General features: G+C 42.2%; 2 protein-coding genes across 4 annotated transcripts; one reads left to right on the top strand and one right to left on the bottom strand.

The window, feature by feature from the left end:
• Positions 1-814: 814 nt before the first annotated feature.
• On the bottom strand, positions 815-9,633 carry LOC146685252 (polymeric immunoglobulin receptor-like). 3 transcript variants are annotated; one of them, XM_085442961.1, is made up of 7 exons: positions 9,546-9,633; positions 7,863-8,198; positions 3,204-3,518; positions 2,545-2,637; positions 2,195-2,290; positions 1,633-1,673; positions 815-1,329 (listed from the first exon to the last, which is right to left on the bottom strand). In XM_085442961.1, the coding sequence occupies exons 1-7, from the start codon at positions 9,583-9,585 to the stop codon at positions 1,210-1,212; spliced, it is 1,041 nt and encodes a 346-aa protein (XP_085299087.1). In that variant the 5' UTR covers positions 9,586-9,633; the 3' UTR covers positions 815-1,209. The 3 variants fall into 3 exon arrangements, with proteins under 3 accessions (XP_085299087.1, XP_085299085.1, XP_085299086.1); XM_085442959.1 differs by lacking the exons at positions 7,863-8,198; positions 9,546-9,633 and adding an exon at positions 6,685-7,222; XM_085442960.1 differs by lacking the exons at positions 7,863-8,198; positions 9,546-9,633 and adding an exon at positions 6,685-7,222 and having other exon boundaries at positions 2,545-2,634.
• A 9,521-nt stretch (positions 9,634-19,154) lies between these two features.
• LOC146685251 (uncharacterized) lies at positions 19,155-26,032 on the top strand. Its single transcript, XM_085442996.1, has 7 exons — positions 19,155-19,194; positions 21,095-21,430; positions 21,760-22,074; positions 22,872-22,997; positions 23,943-23,980; positions 25,604-25,723; positions 25,892-26,032. The coding sequence occupies exons 1-7, from the start codon at positions 19,155-19,157 to the stop codon at positions 26,030-26,032; spliced, it is 1,116 nt and encodes a 371-aa protein (XP_085299122.1).
• The last annotated feature ends 276 nt before the right edge of the window (positions 26,033-26,308 follow it).

Below are 26,308 nucleotides of genomic sequence, written 5' to 3'. Positions count from 1 at the left end.
CCCACGGTCCAATGAGACGGTTGTCAGGTTGTGCCCAAAACATATAGGTGTGTATATGAGAGAGTGTGGTTTCTGTCCTTTCTGACTTGCGACCTGTGCAGGTGGACCCGCCTCTCTCCCTGTGACAGCTGGGACAGACTCCACCCCTGTGACCCTCAGCTGAATAAGCAGTTAACAAAAATGATCCACAGAAATTCCTCCGTTTGCAGTTCAGTAGGTGACGTGCTCATCACATCCACTGCTTGTGTTGTTGTTGTAAGTTAGGGTAACTGGAACAGCTGTTCTTTCACAGACTGGACCCCACATCAGCTCCCTACTCCATCCTGTAGTACAAACTGGTGTGACACCAAAGTCTGTTCCATACAAATAATCTGATTCAATACAAACACCAACATAGTGCTGACCTAAAGAACACCAAAAGTCACAGGAACGCTGTGGAAATGTGGGATTTGCAGCAGGACTGATGTGGATTACAAAGTGAAGGCAGACTTATGATGTTTCAACCACTGTAATAATAATAGAATAAGAACACCATCCTTGTAGCTGCTGCGTATGCTAAGGTTTTATATGGTTTGCTGTTAGCTCTGTGTGGCTAACCAGCTGATTAACTTCAGTTACGTCTGATGCAGATCCATCAAGTGATTCCAAATGAACATTTAATGCAATGGATTCACTTAAAACGCTCAAATAAAATAGAAGAATTCAAAGTTGTCTCTGTTTAGGGTTGAGTAAAATATGAAATCTGTAACATTTAATTATTTTTCTTAGTGTACAAAAAACAGACTGATCAGGGAAGGTAATGTGTTTTGTTGTTTTTAATAACATGTACATAATATTGGCAGTTTCATGATACTGAGGGGAGCGACTGTTTCTGTCCAGGGTGGGAGGGGTCAGAAGACATTTTTCGTGTCAGTCTCGGGGTCCTGGAGGTGTCGAGGTGTTGGAGAGAAGGAAGACTGCAGACACCTTCTCAGACAAATGGATGACACACTGCAGCAGAAAGACTTCACAGTGTCCACGGGGCACTCGTGTAGGATGATGGGGGCTGGTGGGGCTGGTTCCTCCTGCAGACGTTCCAGCAGCTGCAGTTCCTCTAACAGCCACTTGAAGCTGACTCTGAAGTGAGTCAATATTTACAGTTTTCAGGGTTTGTGTTCAAACTTTAAACCTGAGGCACTGAAACAAACCCAGGTGTGAATCCAGAGAGTCTCATGTGTGATGTGTGAGTGTAGAGTATGTCTGGTCCTGGTCCCTGCCGGCTGGATCGAGGCTCTGGTAGATCGAGTCTTCACGTGTAGAACCTGGAGTACAGTTCTCGTAGTGGACGTCCTGAAACAGAGACAAACTGTCTTCTTCACATAAAAAGAAGAGACTCTGACTTGGTTAAATCATTTGTGCTGGTAAATATCTCCACGTTGCCTCGTTGAACCTCTCAGACAACAGTGTCTCTGTTTGTTGTTGGAGTCTCCGTCTGGGCGGCCATTTTTGTCACCTACCTGTTTGAATTCACCTTCTTGGACTGTAATTTCTGGAACAGTCTACAAACTGAACCATCACACTGTGACTGCTTTATTTCTTTGTTACAGTAGCAGTCTGTCAACAGTGAGAGGAACCAAAGAGAAAGAAAGTCACCTCCATGTTTGTGCCCTCTGAGTTTCCTCTGGTCCTCAACCCTGTGGAACAAACAAAGGATGTTCCTCTGTTAGAGGGAACAATCATTCAAAGTGCACGTGAGGCTGAAGATCACTGCTGCCCCTCCTGTTCTTTCATCCTGCTTAGTTGGACTTTATTAGGCTTCATTTTAGACTTTGCCTTCAGAATCAAAGACTCACATTTGCTCGAGTCTCCTCCTGTGTACTGAAGAAGTGATCCACAATAATTATACTATTTTACAGTTTTCATATATTTTTCCTGTTTTTACTTCACACGTCTGAAGCAGAGAACATCTGGATCTGATCCTGCTGACAGTGTCCAGAGTTCATGTGTGACACAGTTTAGGATTCAGTTACTTCCAGTGTTTAACATCATCTCTACAAGTCACTCCACTCTCCTCTTAGAGCCCAAAGTGGACAAGCAGGATGAAATATTTTGATGTTTGACTGCAGCTGTTTGAACAGACTTCAAGTGAAGTGAAAAAAGAGTTTTTGGTTAGAAACGAGACGTTCTGTGTGTTTCTGTGTCTCTGTTGTCTTACCTCTGCTGCTCTTCCTCTTGATGCAGATTATTAGAACAGTCAGTGATGAGAGGATGATGATGATGAGCAGAGAGATGATTACATACAGCAGCACACCTGTGACAGCAGAACAAGCTGGTTTTACATGGATTTATTGATTGATGAGTTGCACATGTAGTGAAATAACAGACGTGAAACGAATAAACAAACAGATAAAAGTTCTACATGAACAAGAGGAGCTCACAGAGAATTTAGAAAAAGAAAACGAGTTTGGCACAACGTCACACTCACATCATACTTCTGATTAGAAAAGCTGCCACACAGGACAGGCTGATTAAAAACATACTGTCTTCTCTCATAGATGGATGTACCTGCAGATGCTGCTCTTTCAGGCTGCTCAGTGCTTCCAGTCAAAGTTAATGAAGGTGTGCAGCTTCCTGTAGTTGTGGCTGATGGTCCAGCTGCTGAACAAGAGCAGAGAGGAAAGTTTGACTTATAAATGTTTGGAGCTGTGAAGAAGAAAAACACAAAGATTCAAAAATCAGCTGAGAAATCAAACGAGCCTTAAATGGATCCACTGACTGAGAAAAAAACAGTTTGGCAAATTTAGTGTTAGATTAAAAAAATGCACTAAAATAGTTTAACAATGAAATAAAATATGAATGTATGTTGAAATGTCAGGTTCTTGGAAACAATAAAGACATTTAGGGACATTAATGGTCACCTGTTCATTTCCAGCTCCACACTCTGATTCCTGCTCTCCATCACAGTAACTTTACAAAGTTCACACTTCTAAATAATCTTGTTTCTAAATAATTCTGTTTCTATGTTGAGATAAACTGAGTGCTGAGAGCAGCCTGAGCTGTTGGCTCACAGGGATCACTGTACAGACACTGAGCTCATTATTAGAAACTTTGCTCGTGTTCAACATGAACATCCACCACTGGAACAGCAGATATATGACAGGAAATAAGGAACAGCTGAACAGCTCCACTCTGACAACATTTGATTAATGTCAGTAAAAACTCACCGTCTGTGACAGTGACCTCAAAGTCTCTGGATGAACTGCTGGAAGATCCACTCAGTGAACATCTGTACCGTCCTGAGTCAGACTTGGTCAGCTGTGTGATGCTCACATACAGAACTCCTGAATCATATCTAATGTTGTATCTGTCGCTCTGAGCTTTGACATCATTTGTGTCAACAAGAAGGTCGCCTCGTCCACATTTTCCCCTGCAGAAGAACGCTCTGTTTCCAGGTAGTTTAAAGGAACATCCGACTGTGAGAGAGCTTCCAGTTTCTTTATCGAAGTGATTCAGCTGATCATTGTTTCCATCCAGCAGTGCTGTTAAAGAGACAAACAATCAATAGTTACTATCAGTGCTGAAGATGATGCAGTCTGATCAGAGTAACTCCAGTTTGATCCACAGTTACACTGGCAGCTGCCCAGTTCAACCAGTCTGACAGAGGAACTGTTGGACTAAGTGAGATTTAAACGGCTTCATCATCAGACTGATTGGATTCATGAAAACAACAACAACAACAATCTTTATTTATAGAGCACATTTAAAAACCAACGGCATGCCAAAGTGCTTAACATAAAACAAATTAACACAAGTATAATCAAAGTCATAAAAACAAAAAATAAAAGTGTAAAATTATGTTCACAGGAAAAAGCCACCAATAGAAAAAAGTATAACTATAGCACATAACTATAGCACAATATAACTATGCCATCAAAACACAATGGCGATATGACATGCACAGCGCAAATAAAAGCATGATAGGAAAATTAATAGAATAACTCACTGCAAACAAGGCCAGCATTTAACCGGTAGAAAAAGCAAGATTAAACAAATACGCTTTAAGCCGTGATTTAAAAGATTGAATAGAGTCAGACGCCCAGATGCCAATCGGAAGGTTGTTCCACAACTCTGGTGCAGCCAGAGCAAACGCTCGATCACCTCTAGACTTCATCCGAGATCTAGGCTGCACCAGCAGTAACTGTGAGGATGATCTTAAAGCCCTAGCAGGAACATATGAGCTTAGGAGTTCCTTAAGATAGCTCGGTGCTGTGTTGTTAGTGATTTTAAAAGTAAACAGCAGAATTTTAAATTGGATACGGTATTTCACAGGCAACCAATGCAAATCAGCTAGGACGGGAGTAATGTGGGCAAACTTCCTAGTTTTGGTTAGAATGCGTGCAGCAGCATTTTGGACTGTCTGTAATCTATGAAGGAGGGCAGAGTGGAGACCAAAGTAGAGTGAATTGCAGTAATCCAGCCTCGAAGTTACAAAGGCATGGATGAGCTTTTCCAGGTCTTTATGCGGGATATACTGCCTGGCCTTAGAAATAAGGCGGAGTTGGTAAAAACTGGATCTAACAACAGCAGACACTTGTTTATCAAGTTTAAAAGAGCTGTCAGGTAACACGCCCAGATTCCTAACAGTGTCGGAAAAGGAACTAGTGAGAAAACCAAAAGCATCACGAAGTTTGGCACGGAGAACGTTACTGCCAAAAACCACAATTTCAGTTTTCTTATCATTGAGGATAAGAGTATTTGCCAGGAGCCATTGCTTGACCTCACGCATGCACTCTCGAAAACAATTCAAGGACAAAGCTAGGTCATCATTTAACTCAAAGTAGATCTGAATGTCATCGGCATAATAATGAAAAGCGATGTGATATTTCTCAAAGATAGCGCTTAAAGGAAGCATGTACAATGAGAACAGAGTAGGGCCTAACACAGATCCCTGAGGGACACCACAGCAAACAGGTACAGCGGAGGAAGAGGAAGTGGCCAAGTGAACCGAGGAGAGCCGATTGGAGAGGTATGATTTAAACCAATCCAGAGCAGCACCCTTGATGTCTACAGTGTGCTCAAGTCTCGCCAATAGGATGTTATGATCAACCATATCAAATGCCGACGATAGATCCAATAGCACTAGGACCGAGGAGCGTCCATTATCGGCCATTATTAGAAGGTCATTAAGAACTCGGAGCAGTGCTGACTCAGTGCTATGATGTGGTTTGAAGGCCGATTGGAATTTATCATTAATGCTATTCTCATCCAGGTAGGCCTGGAGTTGAAGCAAAACTATCTTCTCAGGAAGTTTGGCCAAGAACGGAAGCTTTGAAATCGGCCTATAGTTCGCATAATCATTATAATCGAGGTTCCTTTTTTTAAGAACAGGCTGAATTATAGCATGTTTAAAGGCTGATGGTACGCAACCAGAGAGCAAAGAAGAGTTCAAAAGGGACAATATACTAGGTCCAATTGCACTGAAACAGTCCTTAACTATACGAGATGGAAGAACATCATATACGGGATTAGTATTGTTCAGTTGTTCAACTAGACGCTTTAGAGTAGGGAGTGAAACGGGTTCAAACTGATAGAAGGAAGAGGAACAGTCAGGGGTAAACGCAGGGCCTGTCATTAAAGGAAGAGCAGATTTAAGAGATGAGACTTTATCTAAAAAATAATTTAAAAATTGTTCGCAAAGAACCGGGGAGCACGGCAGTGGCATAGTGGGGCAGGGGTTGACCACAGAGTTAAACATTTTAAATAAAATTCGAGGATTGTTACTATTGGTAGAGATAATTTTTGAAAGAAAAGCTGCTTTAGCCATTTTGGCAGCAGTTTGAAACTTCAAGCGGCTAATACGTAGGATGTCGTAAGATGCCTGGAGTTTATCTTTCCTCCACCTCCTCTCATCACGCCGACACACACGTCGTAGAGCGCGAACAGAGTCACTTAACCAGCATTGTGAATAAGTTCTGGGGCGCTTCATTTTAACAGGTGCAACAATGTCGAGGATGGAGGAACATGTAGTTAACAGGGTATTGGCAAAATTCTCAACCGTATGAGGGGTAAGACAATCTGACGTAATAGATGCAGAATTCACAAAAGAAGCAGAGAAATTCACCACAGTATCAGCATTAACAGTACGCATAGGGCAAAGAGGAGCCTCAAGGTGTAATCCAATATTACCTAGGTCAACATCGAAGATAACCGGGGAGTGGTCAGAAAGACCAGTATTTCTAATATCCTTAATGCATATATCCACACCATATGTAAAGACCAAATCAAGGGTATGGCCTTTAACATGGGTTGGTTCATTCACCCACTGAGTAAGATTAAAAGAGTCAGTCAATGCAAGAAAATCTTTGACCAATTGGTCATCCATACAGCAGACATGTATATTAAAATCACCAGAAATAATAACAAAGCCATATTTAAAAAGAATGGATCCCAAAAAGTCAGCAAATTAAGAAATAAACATCTTGTGGTATTTAGGCGGACGATAAACCACAACACACAGAGTAGTCCGAGAGCCAGTCAACTCCAATAACTGAGCTTCAAAGCTAGAGTAGATGGGGGAGGGTAGCAGCCGAGCTTCATGTTTGTTTTTAAAAACCGAGGCTAAGCCGCCACCTCTGCCAGTGAGCCTTGGTGAGCTAAAAAAAGCACAATCAGGAGGGAGAAGCTCAGAGAAGGGGATGAACTCACCCGGAGAAGTCCACGTCTCCGTCAGAAATAGAACGTCCAGTCCCGTGGTGAGGAAAAAGTCATTTAAGAGAAAAGCCTTATTCGAGAGAGACCTGACGTTAAATAAAGCCATCCGAGTCCGAGGAGCTAGATCATTAGCGGTGGCCCGTCGCAGAGTGCTGAGGTTGTTATGTTGAACACCACAACCGAGCGACGTTATCCAGGACCGAATAGGGAGGCAAGCCACTGGGCGGGCAGGGTAGGTTTGAAGGCCAGCAAGGCAGATCCAACGATGACTCAACAGTTTAGCCGCGGAGCGGCTCCTGGAATAGTGGATGAAACGTGAAAGCTCACGGCTTGTAAAAGGGTAATCCGTAGCCATGGCTCTAAGATAAGCCTTGAAGCGGACGCGAACGCCACTCCTTCTACCCCGTTTCCTGAAGCATTTCTTACGCAGAGTGGAAAAAGGTAAGTAGGTCACACTGGTGGGGGAAACGGGCATCAAGGGGATTGCATCGCCCAAGGTCCCACAGAGGTCCAGTCGTTGGGGATAGGAAAACCGAAGATTCAGGAGCGTGTCTCTGTCATAAGTAATTAGCGTACAGTCACCTAGTGAACATAAAACCAAAGATAAAACAACAAGGAGTGCTACGCCAAGGCGCAGTCGAAGTCGAAGACGGCCTGCCATGCACACCGGCGCCATCTTGAAACTGCTCGCTTCACTCTTAAACCAGCTTTTATGACAAGTATAGACTCTAAACTGTGAACCCTTCATGGTTTTAAGTACATTTAAAGTCTGGATGGACGTTTGTGTATTGAATGTGATTTTCACACATTCATTGAGGAAGAATCCATTTTGCTGTGAGGGGAACTCTTGGAAAGATCAAACCGACGACACAGAAGCAAAAACTCATCAAAGAAAATCAAAGTTACATCAGAAAATCTTCTTTCATTCATCAGCGTCTGTTCTGACATCAACATTTCATTCACATCATTATCAGCTGACACACTCACTAATATTCACACACACTCGTGTCCCAGCTGCAGTTCATCGGTTACTTAGAGGAGTCCAAATGTAACCAACAGTTGACAGAAGAACAAACTTCAGCTTCTTTAAACTGTCAGCAGCTGTCAGTGAAACTCAAACTTTGCTTCAGGAACAGAAACTAAACATTTCCACAGCTGAAACAGAAACTCACCTTCAGCAACAACGATCACAAACTGTGTGAGTGAAGCTGATGATGAAGATCCACCCAAACCACAGCTGTACTGTCCAGAGTCAGACTCAGTCAGCTTTGAGATGCTCACATATAAAACATGAGAACCAGTCCATTCATATTCAATGCTGTATCTGCCTGTTTGAGCTCTGACATCAGTTGTATTAATGAGAATGTTTTCTCCTTCACATTCTTCTCTGCAGAACATCTTCCATGTTCCTGCAGAATTAAAGGCAAATCCAGCTTTCAAATCTCCTCCAATGACTCCATAGTGAAGAATCTGAGCATCGGTGACTTCAGGGTTTCCATCCTGCAGAGCTGTTGGAAACATGAACCATCAACAGTTACTGTTTGTACTTCCTGTAAGAAGCTGCAGTCTGATCACAACATTCACACACAGACACACTGAGACTAAAGTCTGAATAACAACAATGATTCATGTCAAATACATTTTATTGTCTAAAGTGGTGGAAAATCTTCTTCCAGTCGACACGACTCAAAATATATCTGAACATGTTTCCTATGCATGAATAAAATGACAATAAAAGATGAAGATGAACAAAACATGACATGTAAATGACTCATAACTCCTCTGTGTGGTACTTGTAGTAATTATATGTTGAGAGATTGAAGCAACAGCTCAACATGCAAGTTTTTCATGTGTTTCATCCACAGGAAGTGATGTCATCATTTAGTTTAAATGTACTGCTGGTGTCAAAGTTCATGAAGCAACAACAAAAACAGTGATGACGTTTTTATTTGTTGTAACTTTGTTTTACTGAGGGTGATCGTGGCTCAAGAGTTGGGCGTTCACCTTGTAATCTGAAGGTTGCCGGTTCGAGCCCCGGCTTGGACAGTCTCAGTCGTTGTGTCCTTGGCCAAGACACTTCGTTTTTTTTTTTCTTTGAGGACGTAACAAATACTTGCAATGAACGACATGTTATTGAGTAATTTATGACTCTATTTCAAAGCTCTGAAGCCAAACTCAGCAGCTGATGTGAGTCAGTTACTTTATGTGAATGATTTCAGTTCATTCCAGCATTTAAACTCTGTGCAGTCGTATTTCTGTTCAGCTCCAACAGGACAAACAGGAAGAATTAGCAAATAACTTTTCACACAACTCTGGGTTTGAAGATGCTGACAGATTTCACTCACGTCTCTCACAGGTTTATATTTGTCTGCAGGAAGTGATGGCATTTTGTCAAATCTATATGCACTGTGGGAGTGAACTGTGAATAGTCACAGTGAAGAAACATGAACATGTAACAGTAAAAGCAACAAAATGTGTTTTTGTCTTTCAAAGAAAAATTCATTGACTTGATCAACAAGTTTGTATTTTCAAATAATAACTGAAAGTATCAGGTGGAGTTTTTACTTTGATGTTACAGGTTATTTTGAGGACGTAACAAACACTTGTAAGAAACCATCTTTGAAAGGACGAATCCTAAAGCCAAAGTGAGCAGCAACATGTCCATGAATGTCTCACTGTGATGGTTTCTTCTGTCCATAATGGCCACAAACACATCCATGAAATCATGAATAAAAGCAGTTTGAATGGAAGAAGCGTCCATGAAAGTGACTCATAGCTGACTCTGATCATCATGTTTAACAACAGAAACATGTTGAAGAAGGAGAGTGACAGAAAGAACAAGTGAATGTACTCACAAAGGAAGAAGCAGCAGATCAGAGTGTGACGGACTTTCATGATGAGGCTCTGATGGTTCACTGCTGCCTCTCTTCTTCTTCACTGGAAACCAGGAACTTATGACGCCTCACTTCTCTAACTGAAGGAGTCCCTCCTCCAAACACCACAGCACCTCTACACTCCTCATTTGTCTGAAACAGTTGCAACTTCCTGTTAAAACATATTTAACCAGTCTGAGTTTAACATGCGCCTGAAGAGGGAAACAAACATGAATGCTGCATCAAAGCAGTGAGTGAGCATTTGATAGCTATTCTTTTATTGGACATTTTTTCAGATTGAAATCTCATATGCAGTGTAGTGACTAACGCGTCATTAAGTAACGTGTTACAGTAACTAGGTTATTATTGTTGTAAAGAGCACGGTAACTAGTTATTATGCCAAAATCAGGAACTCCTTAATCATTACTGAGATTGAGATAGAGTTGTTATTCGTTACTTCTCGCGGTGGCTATCGCGGAGCTTCCACAGATTCAGTAACATTAGCAAGTGGTGGAAGCCAGCAGGTGGATGAGGGAAAGGGGAGGCAGGAGGAGAGACCCGAGGAGGCTGCCGGTCCGAGTGTCAGGTGAACTGAACTTCAGGTAAGAAGTTATGACCTGCAGTCTATCTGGGTCAGATATAAACCAAGTTTAGGTGGAGTTTATTTTAGCTGTGCTGACTTTTTACAGTCAGTTACAATAACTCGTACTGCGTACTAGCTAGCATGGGTGGGTGCTATGATGTTACTGATAGTGAACTTTTTTTTCATAAGGTTAGTTAGTAGAGTTGCCAATGGCTCCTTAAAAATGGAGTCATCTCGTATTCAGAGAAAATATTATATTGAGCTGAAAAGAAATGCAGTTTGTCCCGGACTTCAGCTACAATGAAAAAGACACAAAGCTGGATTTTTTCTGTCTTTGCTGCACAGCTGCCTCTTCTTCTCTCATTCTCTCCCCTCTCTCCTGTTTCTACTTCAATCATGAAACTGATCAATGATCAGCTGATCGGCTCTCTTGTTTGTTTATCGCCCAATTTGCGCTAGAAAGAGGAGACCAGCAGATGAACAACATGCACATTATCTTTTCCTTTCTATTGGTAGGTGGCACAGTGCACTTGTGGCAAGTAAGCAAGCTAGAAGACTGGCAGTCTGGCTGGTATCCAGTTACAGAAGCAACACAATAACAAGAGAATTCTGAGTAAAACCAAAGTTACTTTCCCTAGTAACTAGTTACTTTGACAGTAATGAGTAACTTGAAGTAATTGATTTACTTTTGATAGAAGTAACTAGTAATGTAAGTACGTTACTAACTTAAAGTAACTTTCCCAACACTGATTAACATACAGTCATATAGTGAATGATATTAGGGGGATTCCCAATATCACATCAGTTTTGACCTTTGACCTCTTCTTCAAGGTCAGACAAGTTTAAACTTTCATGAGATCAAAGTTTTATGAAACATATTTTATCTTTAAACACTCCGAGAAGTCAGCTGAGACTGAAGAAGAGACTTTGAGTGACATCATCAAAGACCCCAGTCACCCATCACATGGACTCTTCACCCTCCTGCCCTCTGGGAGGCGCCACAGGAGCCTCCGGACTAAGACCACCAGGTACCGGAACAGCTTCTTCCCCACAGCTGTCAGACTCCTGAACTCTGCCTCCTGACATCTGACCCACGTTAAACTCATGGACTGAACATACACACACCCACAATGGACAACTGTACCCTCAAACACAATAATAACATGGACTGAACCACCACTCACAACCACTAGCACTTTATATAGCCTCTGTAGAAACTATCTACACCCTCACTTATCTTAACTGCACTACTGTATAGCTCTGTGTAAATAATCATTCTGTACATTCGATAATCTTTAATCCTACAACTGTTTACAACTTGCATAGTTCCCATTTCTGTATAGCTGTATATCCCAGATTCTGTAAAGTTATTTATTTCATATTCTGTATAGTTTTTCATATTTATATCCTGTTCATATCCTGTACATAGCCTGTACTCACTACAGCCTGTACATACTTATAGTTATAGAATATTCACAGCATACTTCATACCGTGTACATTATAACATACCATAATAGACCCATTTCTGTAATATACTCACATATCTATATTATTGCTAATATATATTGTAATATATCTATATCACTAAAGCACTTCTGGATGGATGCAAACTGCATTTCGTTGCCCTGTACCTGTGCATGTGCAATGACAATAAAGTTGAATTCTATTCTATTCTATTCTATCTAACATGTTTCCCCCACTGAGAACACAACAGCCCAAAGAACACAATCAACTTTCTGGAAGATCCTTACATGGATGATCGAGCATGCATCAGGACACCTTACAGTTTTTTCTGACTGCTTAAGCACATGTTATGTAACTATTGGCTAATTTTGCAAAACTCTTCACACAAATAAGAAAACCTGTCACCCAATCATCAAAACATTGTAGTTCTCTTGCAAAAGCAAACACAGCTAGATTAACTCTTCACACCTTCGTAAAAATGGTGTTTCCGTATCAAACAGTACACACAAGCCATCATCTACTAAGCACACAATGCGCCAACTGCACACTGATGGTATGAATACAAAACACATCTGGCTTTTGCTTTCTCTGTGCACAAGGTAGGCTATGTCAGTTTGAGCTACTTCTGTCATAGATCCATAAGCATAGAGGGATCCAAACTTCAAGTACTGGTGTTTATTCAAACACATCAAAACAAACACAAGTGTTTATTTCCAAGTATAGGATTATTTGCAATCGCCATAATGACTATATGGGTTACTTGGTCTGCAGTGAACATGCTTCCTCTGCCCCAGCATCTGGTCATCTAGCAATTCTGTAAAGTAACAATTTCAGTATTTTTACATCAATGGTATTGGTGTGTTTCTCATTGGCATATGCCAGTGCTACAAATCTTTGTGCGAAGTGACTGTACTCACCGATTCTCATTTCAAGATGTCCTTATGGTGCTTGCTACAGTGTAGCGGCTCGAGTTAGGCTGGACCCGTTGGCCAGCTTCCCTCAGGGTCATTCCACGGTTGATGACATGGTCCACTATTGTAGCTCTGATGTCATCAGCAATTCTATTTCTTACTCTTCCTACCCTTCCTCTCCCCCCTCCTCATCTTCCTCTCCCCCCTCCTCGTCTTCCTCTTGCTCCTCCTTGTCCTTGTCGTCCTCTTCATCCTACTTCTTCACCTCCACGTCCTCTTCCTCGGCCTCCTCTACTTCTCACTCTTTCTGCTCCCTCCATTGTACTCCGCACACACAGCTTACCTGTATTATAGTGCTTAGGCTGATTGCAAAGTGAACTAATTATCTAAAAAAGTTTTCACATGTGAAAGTGTGCCAGACAGTTGGCAAATTAGTGTTAATGATAGCCATACATGTGTATACTTTTGCTAGGAGTGTGTTGGAAATTTGGAAATTGAGTGTTGTGCAGTGAATTGTGCCTACAGTTTTGCAAAGTGTGTGTTACAAAATTGCAAACTGAGTGCAAAGCAGTTTTTGTGCTTTTAGTTTTGCAAACTCAGTGAGTGGTTTTGCTATAAGTCTGAATAGTTTTAGAGATTGTGCTACAGGAATCACAGTTAGGGTTTAAGCATTCAGAAAAAACTGTAATAAACACCTTTTCAGACTAAATCTGGTGTTAAAGTCTTACTGATGGGTGCTTTAATACTTTACAGTTTTTTCTGAATGCTTAAACCCTAACTGTGATTCCTGTAGCACAATCTCTAAAACCATTCAGACTTATAGCAAAACCACTCACTGAGTTTGCAAAACTAAAAGCACAAAAACTGCTTTGCACTCAGTTTGCAATTTTGTAACACACACTTTGCAAAACTGTAGGCACAATTCACTGCACAACACTCAATTACCAAATTTCCAACACACTCCTAGCAAAAGTATACACATGTATGGCTATCATTAACACTAATTTGCCAACTGTCTGGCACACTTTCACATGTGAAAACTTTTTTAGATAATTAGTTCACTTTGCAATCAGCCTAAGCACTATAATACAGGTAAGCTGTGTGTGCGGAGTACAATGGAGGGAGCAGGAAGAGTGAGAAGTAGAGGAGGCCGAGGAAGAGGACGTGGAGGGGAAGAAGTAGAATGAAGAGGACGACAAGGACAAGGAGGAGCAAGAGGAAGACGAGGAGGGGGGAGAGGAAGATGAGGAGGGGGGAGAGGAAGGGTAGGAAGAGTAAGAAATAGAATTGCTGATGACATCAGAGCTACAATAGTGGACCATGTAATCAACCGTGGAATGACCCTGAGGGAAGCTGGCCAACGGGTCCAGCCTAACTCGAGCCGCTACACTGTAGCAAGCACCATAAGGACATCTTGAAATGAGAATCGGTGAGTACAGTCACTTCGCACAAAGATTTGTAGCACTGGCATATGCCAATGAGAAACACACCAATACCATTGATGTAAAAATACTGAAATTGTTACTTTACAGAATTGCTAGATGACCAGATGCTGGGGCAGAGGAAGCATGTTCACTGCAGACCAAGTAACCCATATAGTCATTATGGCGATTGCAAATAATCCTATACTTGGAAATAAACACTTGTGTTTGTTTTGATGTGTTTGAATAAACACCAGTACTTGAAGTTTGGATCCCTCTATGCTTATGGATCTATGACAGAAGTATGAGCTCAAACTGACATAGCCTACCTTGTGCACAGAGAAAGCAAAAGCCAGATGTGTTTTGTATTCATACCATCAGTGTGCAGTTGGCGCATTGTGTGCTTAGCAGATGATGGCTTGTGTGTACTGTTTGATACGGAAACACCATTTTTACGAAGGTGTGAAGAGTTAATCTAGCTGTGTTTGCTTTTGCAAGAGAACTACAATGTTTTGATGATTGGGTGACAGTCAAAGGAGCTTGCAAAGAAAAGCGTCTGGACTTCTTTAAGTTGCTTGAAGACGTTTCACCTCTCATCCGAGAAGCTTCTTCAGTTCTAAGGTCAAATGGTGGAGAGTCCCAGATATAAACCTAGTGGGAGTTTCCCCCCACAGAGGGACAAAAGGACCCCCTGATGATCCTCTAATCGCCTGAGCCAAGGTGGGAAACTGGGCGTGGGTCCCAATCAGCCGGAGTTTCGGGTGTGTTCATTGTGAAACCTGGTCCCACCTTATCATGTGATTTCCTGAGGTCAGATGGCCCAGGATGTGAGTGGGCGTTAAGGCGTCTGGGAGGGATCTCAAAACTGGATTATAGATGGCAGAGAGTTGGTGTCGTAAGCCCCGCCTCTGTTCAAAGATGGTCGCTCACAGTGGACATAGATGGCTTCTTTCACTCCTCTTTCAAACCATCTGTCCTCTCTGTCCAAAATGTGAACATTGGCATCCTCGAAAGAGTGACCTTTGACCTTTAGATGCAGATGGACTGCTGAGTCTTGTCCTGTGGAGGTGGCTCTTCTGTGTTGTGCCATGCACTTGTGACTCAGCAGTCCATCTGCATCTTAAGGTCAAAGGTCACTCTTTCGAGGATGCCAATGTTCACATTTTGGACAGAGAGGACAGATGGTTTGAAAGAGGAGTGAAAGAAGCCATCTATGTCCACTGTGAGCGACCATCTTTGAACAGAGGCGGGGGTTTACGACACCAACTCTCTGCCATCTATAATCCAGTTTTGAGATCCTTCCCAGACGCCTTAACGCCCACTCACATCCTGGGCCATCTGACCTCAGGAATTCGCATGATAAGGTGGGGCCAGGTTTCACAATGAACACACCCGAAACTCTGGCTGATTGGGACCCACACCCAGTTTCCCACCTTGGCTCAGGCGATTAGAGGATCATCAGGGGTCCTTTTGTCCCTCTGTGGGGGGAAACTCCCACTAGGTTTATATCTGGGACTCTCCACCATTTGACCTTAGAACTGAAGAAGCTTCTCGGATGAGAGGTGAAACGTCTTCAAGCAACTTAAAGAAGTCCAGACGCTTTTCTTTGCAAGCTCCTTTGAGTACGATGACCTGGATGACTGAGAACCTTCACAGACATATTGGGTGACAGGTTTTCTTATTTGTGTGAAGAGTTTTGCAAAATTAGCCAATAGTTACAAAAAATGTGCTTACAGTTTTTTCTGATTGCTTAAGCACATGTTTTGTAACTATTGGCTAATTTTGCAAAACTCGGCTAGCGGCTCGAGTTAGGCTGGACCCGTTGGCCAGCTTCCCTCAGGGTCATTCCACGGTTGATTACATGGTCCACTATTGTAGCTCTGATGTCATCAGCATTTCTATTTCTTACTCTTCCTACCCTTCCTCTCCCCCCTCCTCATCTTCCTCTCCCCCCTCCTCGTCTTCCTCTTGCTCCTCCTTGTCCTTGTCGTCCTCTTCATCCTACTTCTTCACCTCCACGTCCTCTTCCTCGGCCTCCTCTACTTCTCACTCTTTCTGCTCCCTCCATTGTACTCCGCACACACAGCTTACCTGTATTATAGTGCTTAGGCTGATTGCAAAGTGAACTAATTATCTAAAAAAGTTTTCACATGTGAAAGTGTGCCAGACAGTTGGCAAATTAGTGTTAATGATAGCCATACATGTGTATACTTTTGCTAGGAGTGTGTTGGAAATTTGGTAATTGAGTGTTGTGCAGTGAATTGTGCCTACAGTTTTGCAAAGTGTGTGTTACAAAATTGCAAACTGAGTGCAAAGCAGTTTTTGTGCTTTTAGTTTTGCAAACTCAGTGAGTGGTTTTGCTATAAGTCTGAATGGTTTTAGAGATTGTGCTACAGGAATCACAGTTAGGGTTTAAGCATTCAGAAAAAACTGTAAACACCGGGCGATCGTGGCTCAAGAGTTGGGTGTTTGTCTTGTAATCGGAAGGTTGCCGGTTCGAGCCCCAGCTCGGACAGTCTTAGTCGTTGTGTCCTTGGGCAAGACACTTCACCCTCCCGCCTACTGGTGTTGGCCAGAGGGGCCGATGGCGCGATATGGCAGCCTCGCCTCTGTCAGTCTGCCCCAGGGCAGCTGTGGCTACACCTGTAGCTGCCTCCACCAGTGTGTGAATGAATAGTGGAGATGTAAAGCGCTTTGAGGGCTCTGAAAAGCACTATATAAATGCAATCCATTATTATTATAGAGAAAACAAGTTTTTTTTTTCTTTTCTCTCTCATTGGTTATTAAAGGAACTTTAATATATTTTAATTCCACCTGACACCTCCACAGGGTTTCAATATAAAGAGTTCAGAGAGTTGAAGACATCCCAGCACAATGCAGAGGCCATCAGGGAAGGTCCAGTCTGGTTTGTGTTGTCATGTTTGTATGTTAAACAGTGAAAATGCTCCTTAAGTTTTAATCAAGTCACTCATTACAAATCATTGTTTTTAAGTAAACAAAATCGAGTTCTATTCATTGCACATAAATGTCACGATCTGGGGAAAACGCATGGATGGTTTTTGATAAATTGGCACGCCCGTGTAGCGTGCTGGCTAGAGCCACATGGGTTAACGATGGGTTGCAAGAGGAACGCAGCTACTTTAGTAACATCCCGTGCACTGATCACAGATGAGAGAATGAACAAAGTGAAGAAACACTTGCAGCACCTGAGGTGAGCGGAAGCTGACGCACGCTGCTCCAGGGAGGAGCTTGATATCCATGTCGTAGGAATGATGCGGGGGTAAGGTAGACGGTCGCTTCTTACTGAAGACCTTGGAGAGATCGTGATAGACCTGAGGGATCTTGTCCAGCCAATGGGCTCTGGAAGAGGAGCTTCTGTGGAATCCATTCTGGTCTTAGGAAAGAGGCAACAATGTAGACACTGGAGACCCCGGCCCAAGATCTGACACAATGACAAGGAGATATGGGAGTCATGTCAACAGAGCCAGGGATAGCACAGAATGAGAGGAGAGGAAGTGGAGAAAAAAAAGAAACTGGATCTCCTCCTGGTGGTCCCTGATGGACATGCTGTGTCTGGAACTGAATGGGGTAGGCTTAGTTGGACGTGGAGTAGACCAGCTAAGTTCTGGTCGATGAAGTTTTCAGCTGGCTATGGTCTCGGAGAGCCTCAAGAGGAGAACTGTTGGTGTTTCAGGTGAAACGTTACCTCAACCTGGAAATGAGAGGGGTTTGAGGGGTGGGATGTAGAGGACACTAGGGGCGACGATGTCCGGCCGGCTTCGGGTAGCCTCCCCAGTTTCATGGGCTTCTCAGTGGAGTTAGCAGCTGCTCCTTCAGAAGAGGGAGGAGGTGGAGGAGGTGTAGAAGTCAAAGCCCTGATGTCAGAGACAACACAACAAACACCTGAAAACTGTGTGTGCTGCAGCACTGAACAAATTAAAATCTTATGGTCTGATACACGTTATTTGTGCATTTACTTTCTGTTTTTGTTGTTTGTGTGGAGTTGTATTTTTCTGCACACTTGATATAATGTTTGGTAGCTTTCAAAAACAGCCAACAGTTTCAAAGATGTAAGAAAATAAAAAGTTACAAACCTAATAAAAATGAAGGAAGTAACATTCTGGAAATTCAATGAATGCCAGCAACCTCTGCTAGAGAAGTTACAATTCAGAAGAACAACCACAACATAAATGAGAACATTGCTGCGAAAAATAAGCTTCGTTCCTCTTTGTTCTAACCATGAATCAGTTTCACATGCTGATATTCATATGCAGCTGCTGGTGTTACCCCCACCCTCCCTTTTCTCCTGTATTTTAAATGAAATAGTCCATGAGAAAACATCAGTCCTCTGACACCTGACTGCAAACTGACAACGCTCACTTTCTTTAGCTGATCTGAAGTTAGGTTAATATGACATATTACATTACTTATCTGAGAAAAATAAAGTCAAAATACAGCTGTATGAAACCTTACACCATTACCACAGGAATTAAATGGATAAGTAGGAGCCAGGTACTGCAAATCAAATGCAGCCTTTTGGGTCTTACTTACCTGGATGCATAAAGACATAAAAGACTTAACATTAAGAACCATAAATACTGATATGACTGCGTTAACAATTCAATTAGTCTTGATGATTAAATTAGTTCTGATTGATTCTAGAAATCTAAAATGATTGATTAACTTTATTGTGCAAAGTGCAAATATCGACAAGAATCCACTTTTTACAGAATTGAGGCTAAACTTTAAATTGAAATTCATGGAAAACATGATAATTTTAAGAGTTTTGTAAGATTTTCAACCTTGAGAGCTGGTTTAACTACAGGCAGCTTTATGAATACTGGCCTTGGTACCTTCTCCAGTAGCTTTTGCATTGGTTATACATGACACCAGTGCTGCACAGCAGAACAAGCTGGGCCCATGATCACTCTTTAAGTTGTCACTGCAGAAGTTTACACCCTTCGATCCACTTTCAATAACAGTGTAATTGCAAAGTGTACATGAATGAGCAGTGAACCTCAAGCCCAGATGCATAAACCTCTGACTCATTTCTGTTTCTACATCGTCAGTTTGTTTCTTCACATCCTCTTCTTGGGTCCTTCATAGTCCCTCCCACCACGTATGTGTTCAGAGGAGTGGAAAGAGAGAGGAGTCAAAGCAAGAGATTTTTAACAGAGCTCCAATGAAACAGTAAACCATCAGAGCCTCGTTATGAACACCCTTCACAGTTTGATCTACTTCTTCTTCGTTTGTGAGTATATTGGCATATTTTTGTGGCACTTGGGTTTCTTACTTTTCTTATTGTTACACATGGTCATCTCAGTCAGCTGTGAGTTGCTTTAATGGGCAGCTTTTCCCTTCTTGTTAACTGCTGGGACACAAAGCTCATTCTGTGCCACCGTGGTTATCGTTCTGCTTCTTTTTCACTGATTTTTAAAGCTTTCTTTATTTTAGGGATGCAACTGATGGCAAATAGGCGTAGCATTAAAACATAATCAGTGATTAACCTACCAATTAATTTAGTGAATAAATATCTTGATGTATGCTCAACCATCCAGGTAAGGAAATCCCAAACAGCTGATTCTGTTCATCTGGACGTAGCGTTTTGTGGGAGAAACATTTCGTCACTCATCCAGGTGACCTCTTCAGTCTCAGCTGACTGCAGGATCCCCCAATCTTATAAACAGTACATTTGCATAATGACTGTAACCAGCCCAGTGAGGGAACTGGGAGATAAGCAGCTTATGGCCGTACCACCCTGAGCATGTCCGATCTTGTCTGATCTCAAAAACTAAGCAGGGTTGGGCTTGGATGGGAGCCTGCCTGTGAATGTCAGGTGGTGTGAGTGTGTTTCAGAGCAGCACAGAAACAGCTTTAGTGAAGGTTACAAATGATCTTCTTATGGCCTCTGACAGTGGACTCATCTCTGTGCTTGTCCTGCTAGACCTCAGTGCAGCGTTCGATACTGTCGACCATAATATCCTATTAGAGCGATTAGAACATGCTGTAGGTATTACAGGTACTGCACTGCAGTGGTTTGTATCATATCTGTCTAATAGACTCCAGTTTGTGCATGTAAATGGACAAATTGGAAGTGTCTGGAAAATAACTCAAAATGTTAGAAATATTCCAGTGTTAGAAAATCAGCACTGCTCAGTGTTAGCCATTGTTAATCTTCAAAACTGACTAGGTTACTTTTAAACATATAACACTCTCCAGTGTTAATTTAACACTGGAGATTTTGCTGTGTGTATATATATATATAGTATTTAAATATGTAGTATATAGTTAGGGCTGGACCAGGTGACCCTGAATCCTCCCTTAGTTATGCTGCAATAGACGTAGGCTGCCGGGGATTCCCATGATGCATTGAGTTTTTCCTTTCCAGTCACCTTTCTCACTCACTATGTGTTAACAGACCTCTCTGCATTGAATCATATCTGTTATTATCCTCTGTCTCTCTTCCACAGCATGTCTTTATCCTGTCTTCCTTCTCTCACCCCAACCAATCACAGCAGATGGCCCCGCCCCTCCCTGAGCCTGGTTCTGCTGGAGGTTTCTTCCTGTTAAAAGGGAGTTTTTCCTTCCCACTGTCGCCAAAGTGCTGCTCATAGGGGGTCATATGATTGTTGGGGATTTTCTATGTACCTAGGATAAAGTGTACAACATAAAGCACTGTGAGGCGACTGTTGTTGTGACTTGGCGCTATATAAATAAAATTGAATTGTATTGAACTCCGGACTTAATAGACTGGTCATTTAAAATATTTTGTCACTTTAATTATAAAATATGATATTTTAAATCTTTTTTACAAAATGTACAAAGTTCCCCTCCATTGTAGACACTAATATTCTAATAAAAACTTTTTCACAGTCCAGCTGTTTGGCATCTTAGATTATGGTTTAGAAACAGCTGATAAAATAACTCCACCTCTCTCTGCTCACTGATGCTCTCATTTTGTTTGTTTGTTTTGTTCTTAAACTTGCAGCAGAGCCCGTTACAGCAGGTGGCGCTTGAGGCGGCTGCTGACATGGCCTTTGCCCAAGAGTCAGCTCTGCTCTCAGTGTGTCTGTGTGTGAATGCTGTGATCAGACTGCAGCTTCTTACAGGAAGTACAAACAGTAACTATTGATGGTTCATGTTTCCAACAGCTCTGCAGGAGGGAAACCCTGAAGTCACCGATGCTCAGATTCTTTACTATGGAGTCATTGGAGGAAATATTACAGTTCCTCTTGTTTTTCAATCATCTGGAACATGGAAGATGTTCTGCAGAGAAGAATGTGAAGGAGAAAACATTCTCATTAATACAACTGATGTCAGAGCTCAAACAGGCAGATACAGCATTAAATATGAAATACAATCAGTTTATGTTTTATCTGTGAGCATCTCAAAGCTGACTGAGTCTGACTCTGGACAGTACAGCTGTGGTTTGGGTGGATCTTCATCATCAGCTTCATTCACACCGTTTGCGATCGTTGTTGCTGAAGGTGAGTTTCTGTTTCAGCTGTGGAAATGTTTAGTTTCTGTTCCTGAAGCAAAGTTTGAGTTTTCACTGACAGCTGCTGACGGTTTAAAGAAGCTGAAGTTTGTTCTTTATAAAACTCTCAAATCTGGAAAACTTTGGTATTGAAATATTTTGAAGGAATAAATCGGTCGCAAATAAGATTTTTTTCTCACTGTGCTTAAAGCTGATAATTCAGTAATAAATAAGACTGTAATCTAATCTATTAAAATCTAATGATGTGCAGATTATGAAGCAGCATCAGTGGCTTCTGCAGCACAGATAGTAACTGTTGATCGTTTGTCTCTTTAACAGCACTGCTGGATGGAAACGATGATCAGCTGAAACACTTTGATAAAGAAACTGGAAGCTCTTTCACAGTCGGATGTTCCTTTAAACAACCTGGAAACAGAGCGTTCTTCTGCAGGGGAGAGTGTGGAGGAAACAACTTTCTTGTTCAAACAGATAATGTCAAAGCTCAGAGAGGCAGATACAACATTGGATATGCTTCACATACAGATCCAGGAGTTCTGTATGTGAGCATCACACAGCTGACCAAGTCTGACTCAGGACGGTACAGATGTTACCTGGGTGGTTCATCCAGAGAGTTTGAGGTCACTGTCACAGACGGTGAGTTTTTACTGACATTAATCAAATGTTGTCAGAGTGGAGCTGTTCAGCTGTTCCTTATTTCCTGTCATATATCTGCTGTTCCAGTGGTGGATGTTCATGTTGAACACGAGCAAAGTTTCTAATAATGAGCTCAGTGTCTGTACAGTGATCCCTGTGAGCCAACAGCTCAGGCTGCAGACTGCTCTGAGTGTTAGACTGTTTCTCCCACTGAAAAAGTTACATGCAGATGAACAGAATCAACCTTTTGGAGTTTTTCTACTCTGTACAATGTAAAATAAAGTGGAGAAGCCTTATGGAGACTTTGCTGTGGTCACAGAAGCCCCGTCTACCTGCTTTCAAATCTCCTGTTTTTGAGGATCAGCCTCAAAAGAAGACGTAAAGCTGAGAAGTGATGAAACAGCTTGTTTCAGACAGAGAATGATCTGATGGGCTGCTCCAACACACGAGGCTCAACTGTAAAAACACAAAGTTACTGTAGTACAGACCAAGAATAAAAATACATGGAAGCTGTATGAGCAGAATAGGTCCACTTTAACGTCTCTGGTAGCTAAATAATGTTTTTATTGATCATTGCAGTTGTTAGTGTTTCAGGCATCTGTATATAAAAGATAAATAACACAAATATTTAATTTATTACTTTCACAGTCTTTGTGAAGAAAATTAAGAAAATGAAGTTGTTCACATTTTTTTCCTTTATTTTCTCCTCTGGGGTTTCTGTCTAGATTTTTATTTATTTTATTTATTTTTGTTCACGTATCTAACCACAGCTAAAGCTCTCTGATCTTTTTCACCAGTCATCCCATCATTAACTGGACAGAACCAGCATGGGCTGTATGTGGGTCTGACTCTGACGGTCACCGTCATCCTGGTCTCAGTGTCTGTGCTGATATTCTACAAGAAAAGATCCTCTAAACGAAAAGGTGAGACAACAGGAGCACGGATGACACTTTCCATTTCTCACAGTAATGAACATTTTAGTCGTTGGCGTCTCTTTACAGTTAAATAACGTTTTGGAAACACACATTTTTTGTATTCAGAATATTTTCCCATAGAAGATTTGAAAATGCAGTGTGTTTCCGTCACGGTTAGCGCTGGCCGACCGTGGGGATGTGGGGAAAGGAGGACCCAAATGCTGGACTTATTTACAGTGCAGTAAATATTCACATAAATAATCCCGTGGAGTCCCCTGACTCCCATGTTGTGTCTTCCTCCTCAATAAGTCCGTGCCTCGTGCTCTCCACCCCCATGTGTCTGCACTCCCCGTGCTCGCTGCTCTCTGGCTTTCCACGCTCTTCCTGCAGGAAGCATTAGAGGCAGCTGTCAGGAGACTAAAATACTGCAGGCATGCACTCGCTGCATTTGACACTAACAACACTAACGTGGAGTCTCATGCAACAATCCTGCACCGGTGGGAGCTCCATCATTCTCTCAAGTAGCTCCCCCGACGAGCCTGATCAGCAGCAGGTGTGTGAGGTCCTAAGGTGTGGCCAGTGCCACCCCCCCCCACACACACACACACACAAACCCAGAAACCAGGAAGACGAGAGACAGCAACACCAGAAATACACGTCCATAACTGCTCATAACTGTCAGGGACCCTGAGTCTGACAGTTACTTGTTGAAGGTCCAAACTGAATTCAGGTTAAGTTCAAGCATTTAAACAACCAGGATTCTTGAAGTGTTTTCATTTTCAAGCTTTTCTGGCACATATGTGGTTTGTCCTCTTGATGACTGTCCGAAATGCTGCTGCTCACTGTTTTTGTGAACAGATGAACATTTCAAGACATCAGGATTTATTTGCAGGGACCAGTTGCACCTGACCTTTCACCTGTAATAGTTTAAACTCACCTTTGTGCTTTTTTCAGATGTTCCTGTGGAAACACAGTATGCTGATGTCACAGAGGTGAGTTTGGGGAACTTTGAATCTTTTAAACTGTTCAAGAGTCCAGTGAAGAAAACTCAAAACAAGAAAAGTTTAAACGTCACGAATTTCTTCACAAATAAAATTTTTATCATTAGAGAAAAAATGACCAGTAATCATCCCACAGATGTAATATTATCTACAGCTACTCTTAGTACCATTGATGTTAAATTAGACTCTTTTTCTCCAATTGATCTTTCTGAGTTAACTTCAATAATTACTTCCTCCAAACCATCAACGTGTCTTTTAGACCCCATTCCTACAAAACTGCTCAAAGAAGTCCTGCCATTAATTAATTCTTCGATCTTAAATATGATCAACCTATCTCTAATGATCGGCTATGTACCACAGGCCTTCAAGCTGGCTGTAGTTAAACCTTTACTCAAAAAGCATCTCTAGACCCAGCAGTCTTAGCTAATTATAGGCCAATCTCCAACCTTCCTTTACATCTACATGGTGTCTGTATATATAATGTATAATTATTTATCCAATTAATTATTTTTTTGTTAAAAGAAAAAGGTCTATGGATGATATTCACTCAGTATCATACTTGGGGTGTCTGGCCCACAGTGGTTGTCAGAGGAGTGGGTTGGTCCTGTGTGTCGCCCTTGGTGTATGTATGAGGGGTGGTTTGCTAAGTTGGGGGTGGATACCTTGGCAGTCATGCAGGGGGCTGTTTTTTTCTCTGTCATGTGTTGGCTCTTGGCTGTGGGTGGGGTGGAAGTGGCCCTGGATATGTGGAGCAGTTGGACATGGAGAGGAGCGAGAGTGGGCTGATCCTGCCGGCTCTTTCCGGCTTCGCTCTCTTCACTTCTCTTTCACTTGATCTGCCCCCTGCGTAGTGCAGTCCTGGGGTCCTTCCTGCAGGCCCACTGCCCTATCCCTGTGCATGGCCGTCTGCTTTGGGGTGCGTGTCTCTCACCTCCAGAGTTGATGGGGGTCTGGGGGTGTGGAGCCTGGGTGGGCAGCTTGCGTGACTGGTTGTAGTGCACCTACAACACCTACAACTGGGCCGCTGCTAGCTGCTGGTGGTGGTAGTGGGAGGCTCTGGACACTGGTGCAGACTTTCATCCATGTTTCTCACACAGCACACTGCTGTTCTGGGCTTCTTGGTCTTGGCTACTTTTGGAACCAACTGGGTCTCGTGATTTCACGTCATCTCATCAACCCTCTTTGTTTTCTATGATGTTTGAATTCTTGTGATTCAGGTGATCTTGATGGGGGTCCAGATGTTCTCTCAGGACAATTGTCCACACTGCCTGGTGTGATCAACACTAGTGTGTTAACCATTGTTTGAATGTTTGGTTTCCGGGTTTCATCATGCTGCACTTTGCTGGTGTTTCAGGGCTTTCCCACATATGCACGCATGCACACACACATTAGAAATATCCTGTCTCAGAGTGACGCTGAAAAACTAGTTCATGCATTTATTACTTCCAGGCTGGACGACTGTAATTCATTATTATCAGGAAGTCCTAAAAACTCCCCGAAAAGCCTTCAGCTAATCCAAAATGCTGCAGCAAGAGTCCTGACAGGGACTAGAAAGAGAGAGCAGATTTCTCCTACACTGACTTCTGTTCATTGGCTTCTTTTCTCTCTTTTCAGGCGACAGACAACTCAAACAAACTCACCCATAGTGCACTGAGTTTTCTTAACAAGGCCCGTGTCTCTCCCAACAACGCCTCCTGTAGTAACACCGATGAAGTTGTGTCCTCCGTGTCTCGAGTACGTAGGATGCCAGAGATCATCTGCTGTCCTTAACTGCAGATCATCTTCAGTGTTGCTGCCACAATTCTCTAAATGGATGAAATGAAGCTGCTTTCAGCCTCTGTGTAAATGTTCTAGAAAAGATTCAGATTGTATAATAATAATAAATATTTGTCTGTTTTTTAGAAAGTGCACTTTAAGGACTTAAGTCCAGTTTCTACATGTAAAGCCTCAAACTACCAGAACCTTAATGGAGCCACCAGAGACCTGGACCAAATCTACTCCACACTCAAAATCCCTGACCAGACTCTCCAGACTCAGAGCTGAACATGAACATCGAAAAGACAATAAAAATCAAATAAAATTAATATTTCTAGTCTGGGTTAAAAGCCAAGCCAAAAAAAGATGATGCAGTGAGTCAGAGTAGCGTCCAGTCATAAAGCTGGCCAAGCTAGTTTTTGCATATTTGTGAAGAATTCATGTATCTGTCATATTAGCAGTCAAAACAAAATCTTTTTAAAAGCACAGAGAAGATTGTGGTGCATACATCATACATTTTATGTGTGGTTGATCTTCAGAAAAACTCCTTTTACTCAACATCAA

The sequence above is a fragment of the Copadichromis virginalis genome, linkage group LG20 (assembly GCF_057382275.1).
Source record: "Copadichromis virginalis isolate Kocher_CV1m ecotype Utaka linkage group LG20, C_Virginalis_male_GT1.1, whole genome shotgun sequence".
Taxonomy (NCBI): domain Eukaryota; kingdom Metazoa; phylum Chordata; class Actinopteri; order Cichliformes; family Cichlidae; genus Copadichromis; species Copadichromis virginalis.
The sequence above is the reverse complement of the archived record's forward strand: the minus strand, read 5'-3'. Positions and strand labels throughout refer to the sequence as shown.

Excerpts from the sequence above, each read along its gene's own strand:
- LOC146685252 (XM_085442959.1), bottom strand. The coding sequence starts at position 7,165 with ATGCCCGTTTCCCCCACCAGTGTGACCTACTTACCTTTTTCCACTCTG. Across the intron at positions 1,674-2,194 it reads CAAGAGGAAGAGCAGCAGAG|GGTTGAGGACCAGAGGAAAC; the intron begins GTAAGACAACAG and ends TTTGTTCCACAG. Across the intron at positions 1,330-1,632 it reads CAGAGGGCACAAACATGGAG|GACGTCCACTACGAGAACTG; the intron begins GTGACTTTCTTT and ends TCTCTGTTTCAG.
- LOC146685251 (XM_085442996.1), top strand. The coding sequence starts at position 19,155 with ATGAACACCCTTCACAGTTTGATCTACTTCTTCTTCGTTT. Across the intron at positions 19,195-21,094 it reads GATCTACTTCTTCTTCGTTT|CTCTGCAGGAGGGAAACCCT; the intron begins GTGAGTATATTG and ends TGTTTCCAACAG. Across the intron at positions 21,431-21,759 it reads TGCGATCGTTGTTGCTGAAG|CACTGCTGGATGGAAACGAT; the intron begins GTGAGTTTCTGT and ends TCTCTTTAACAG.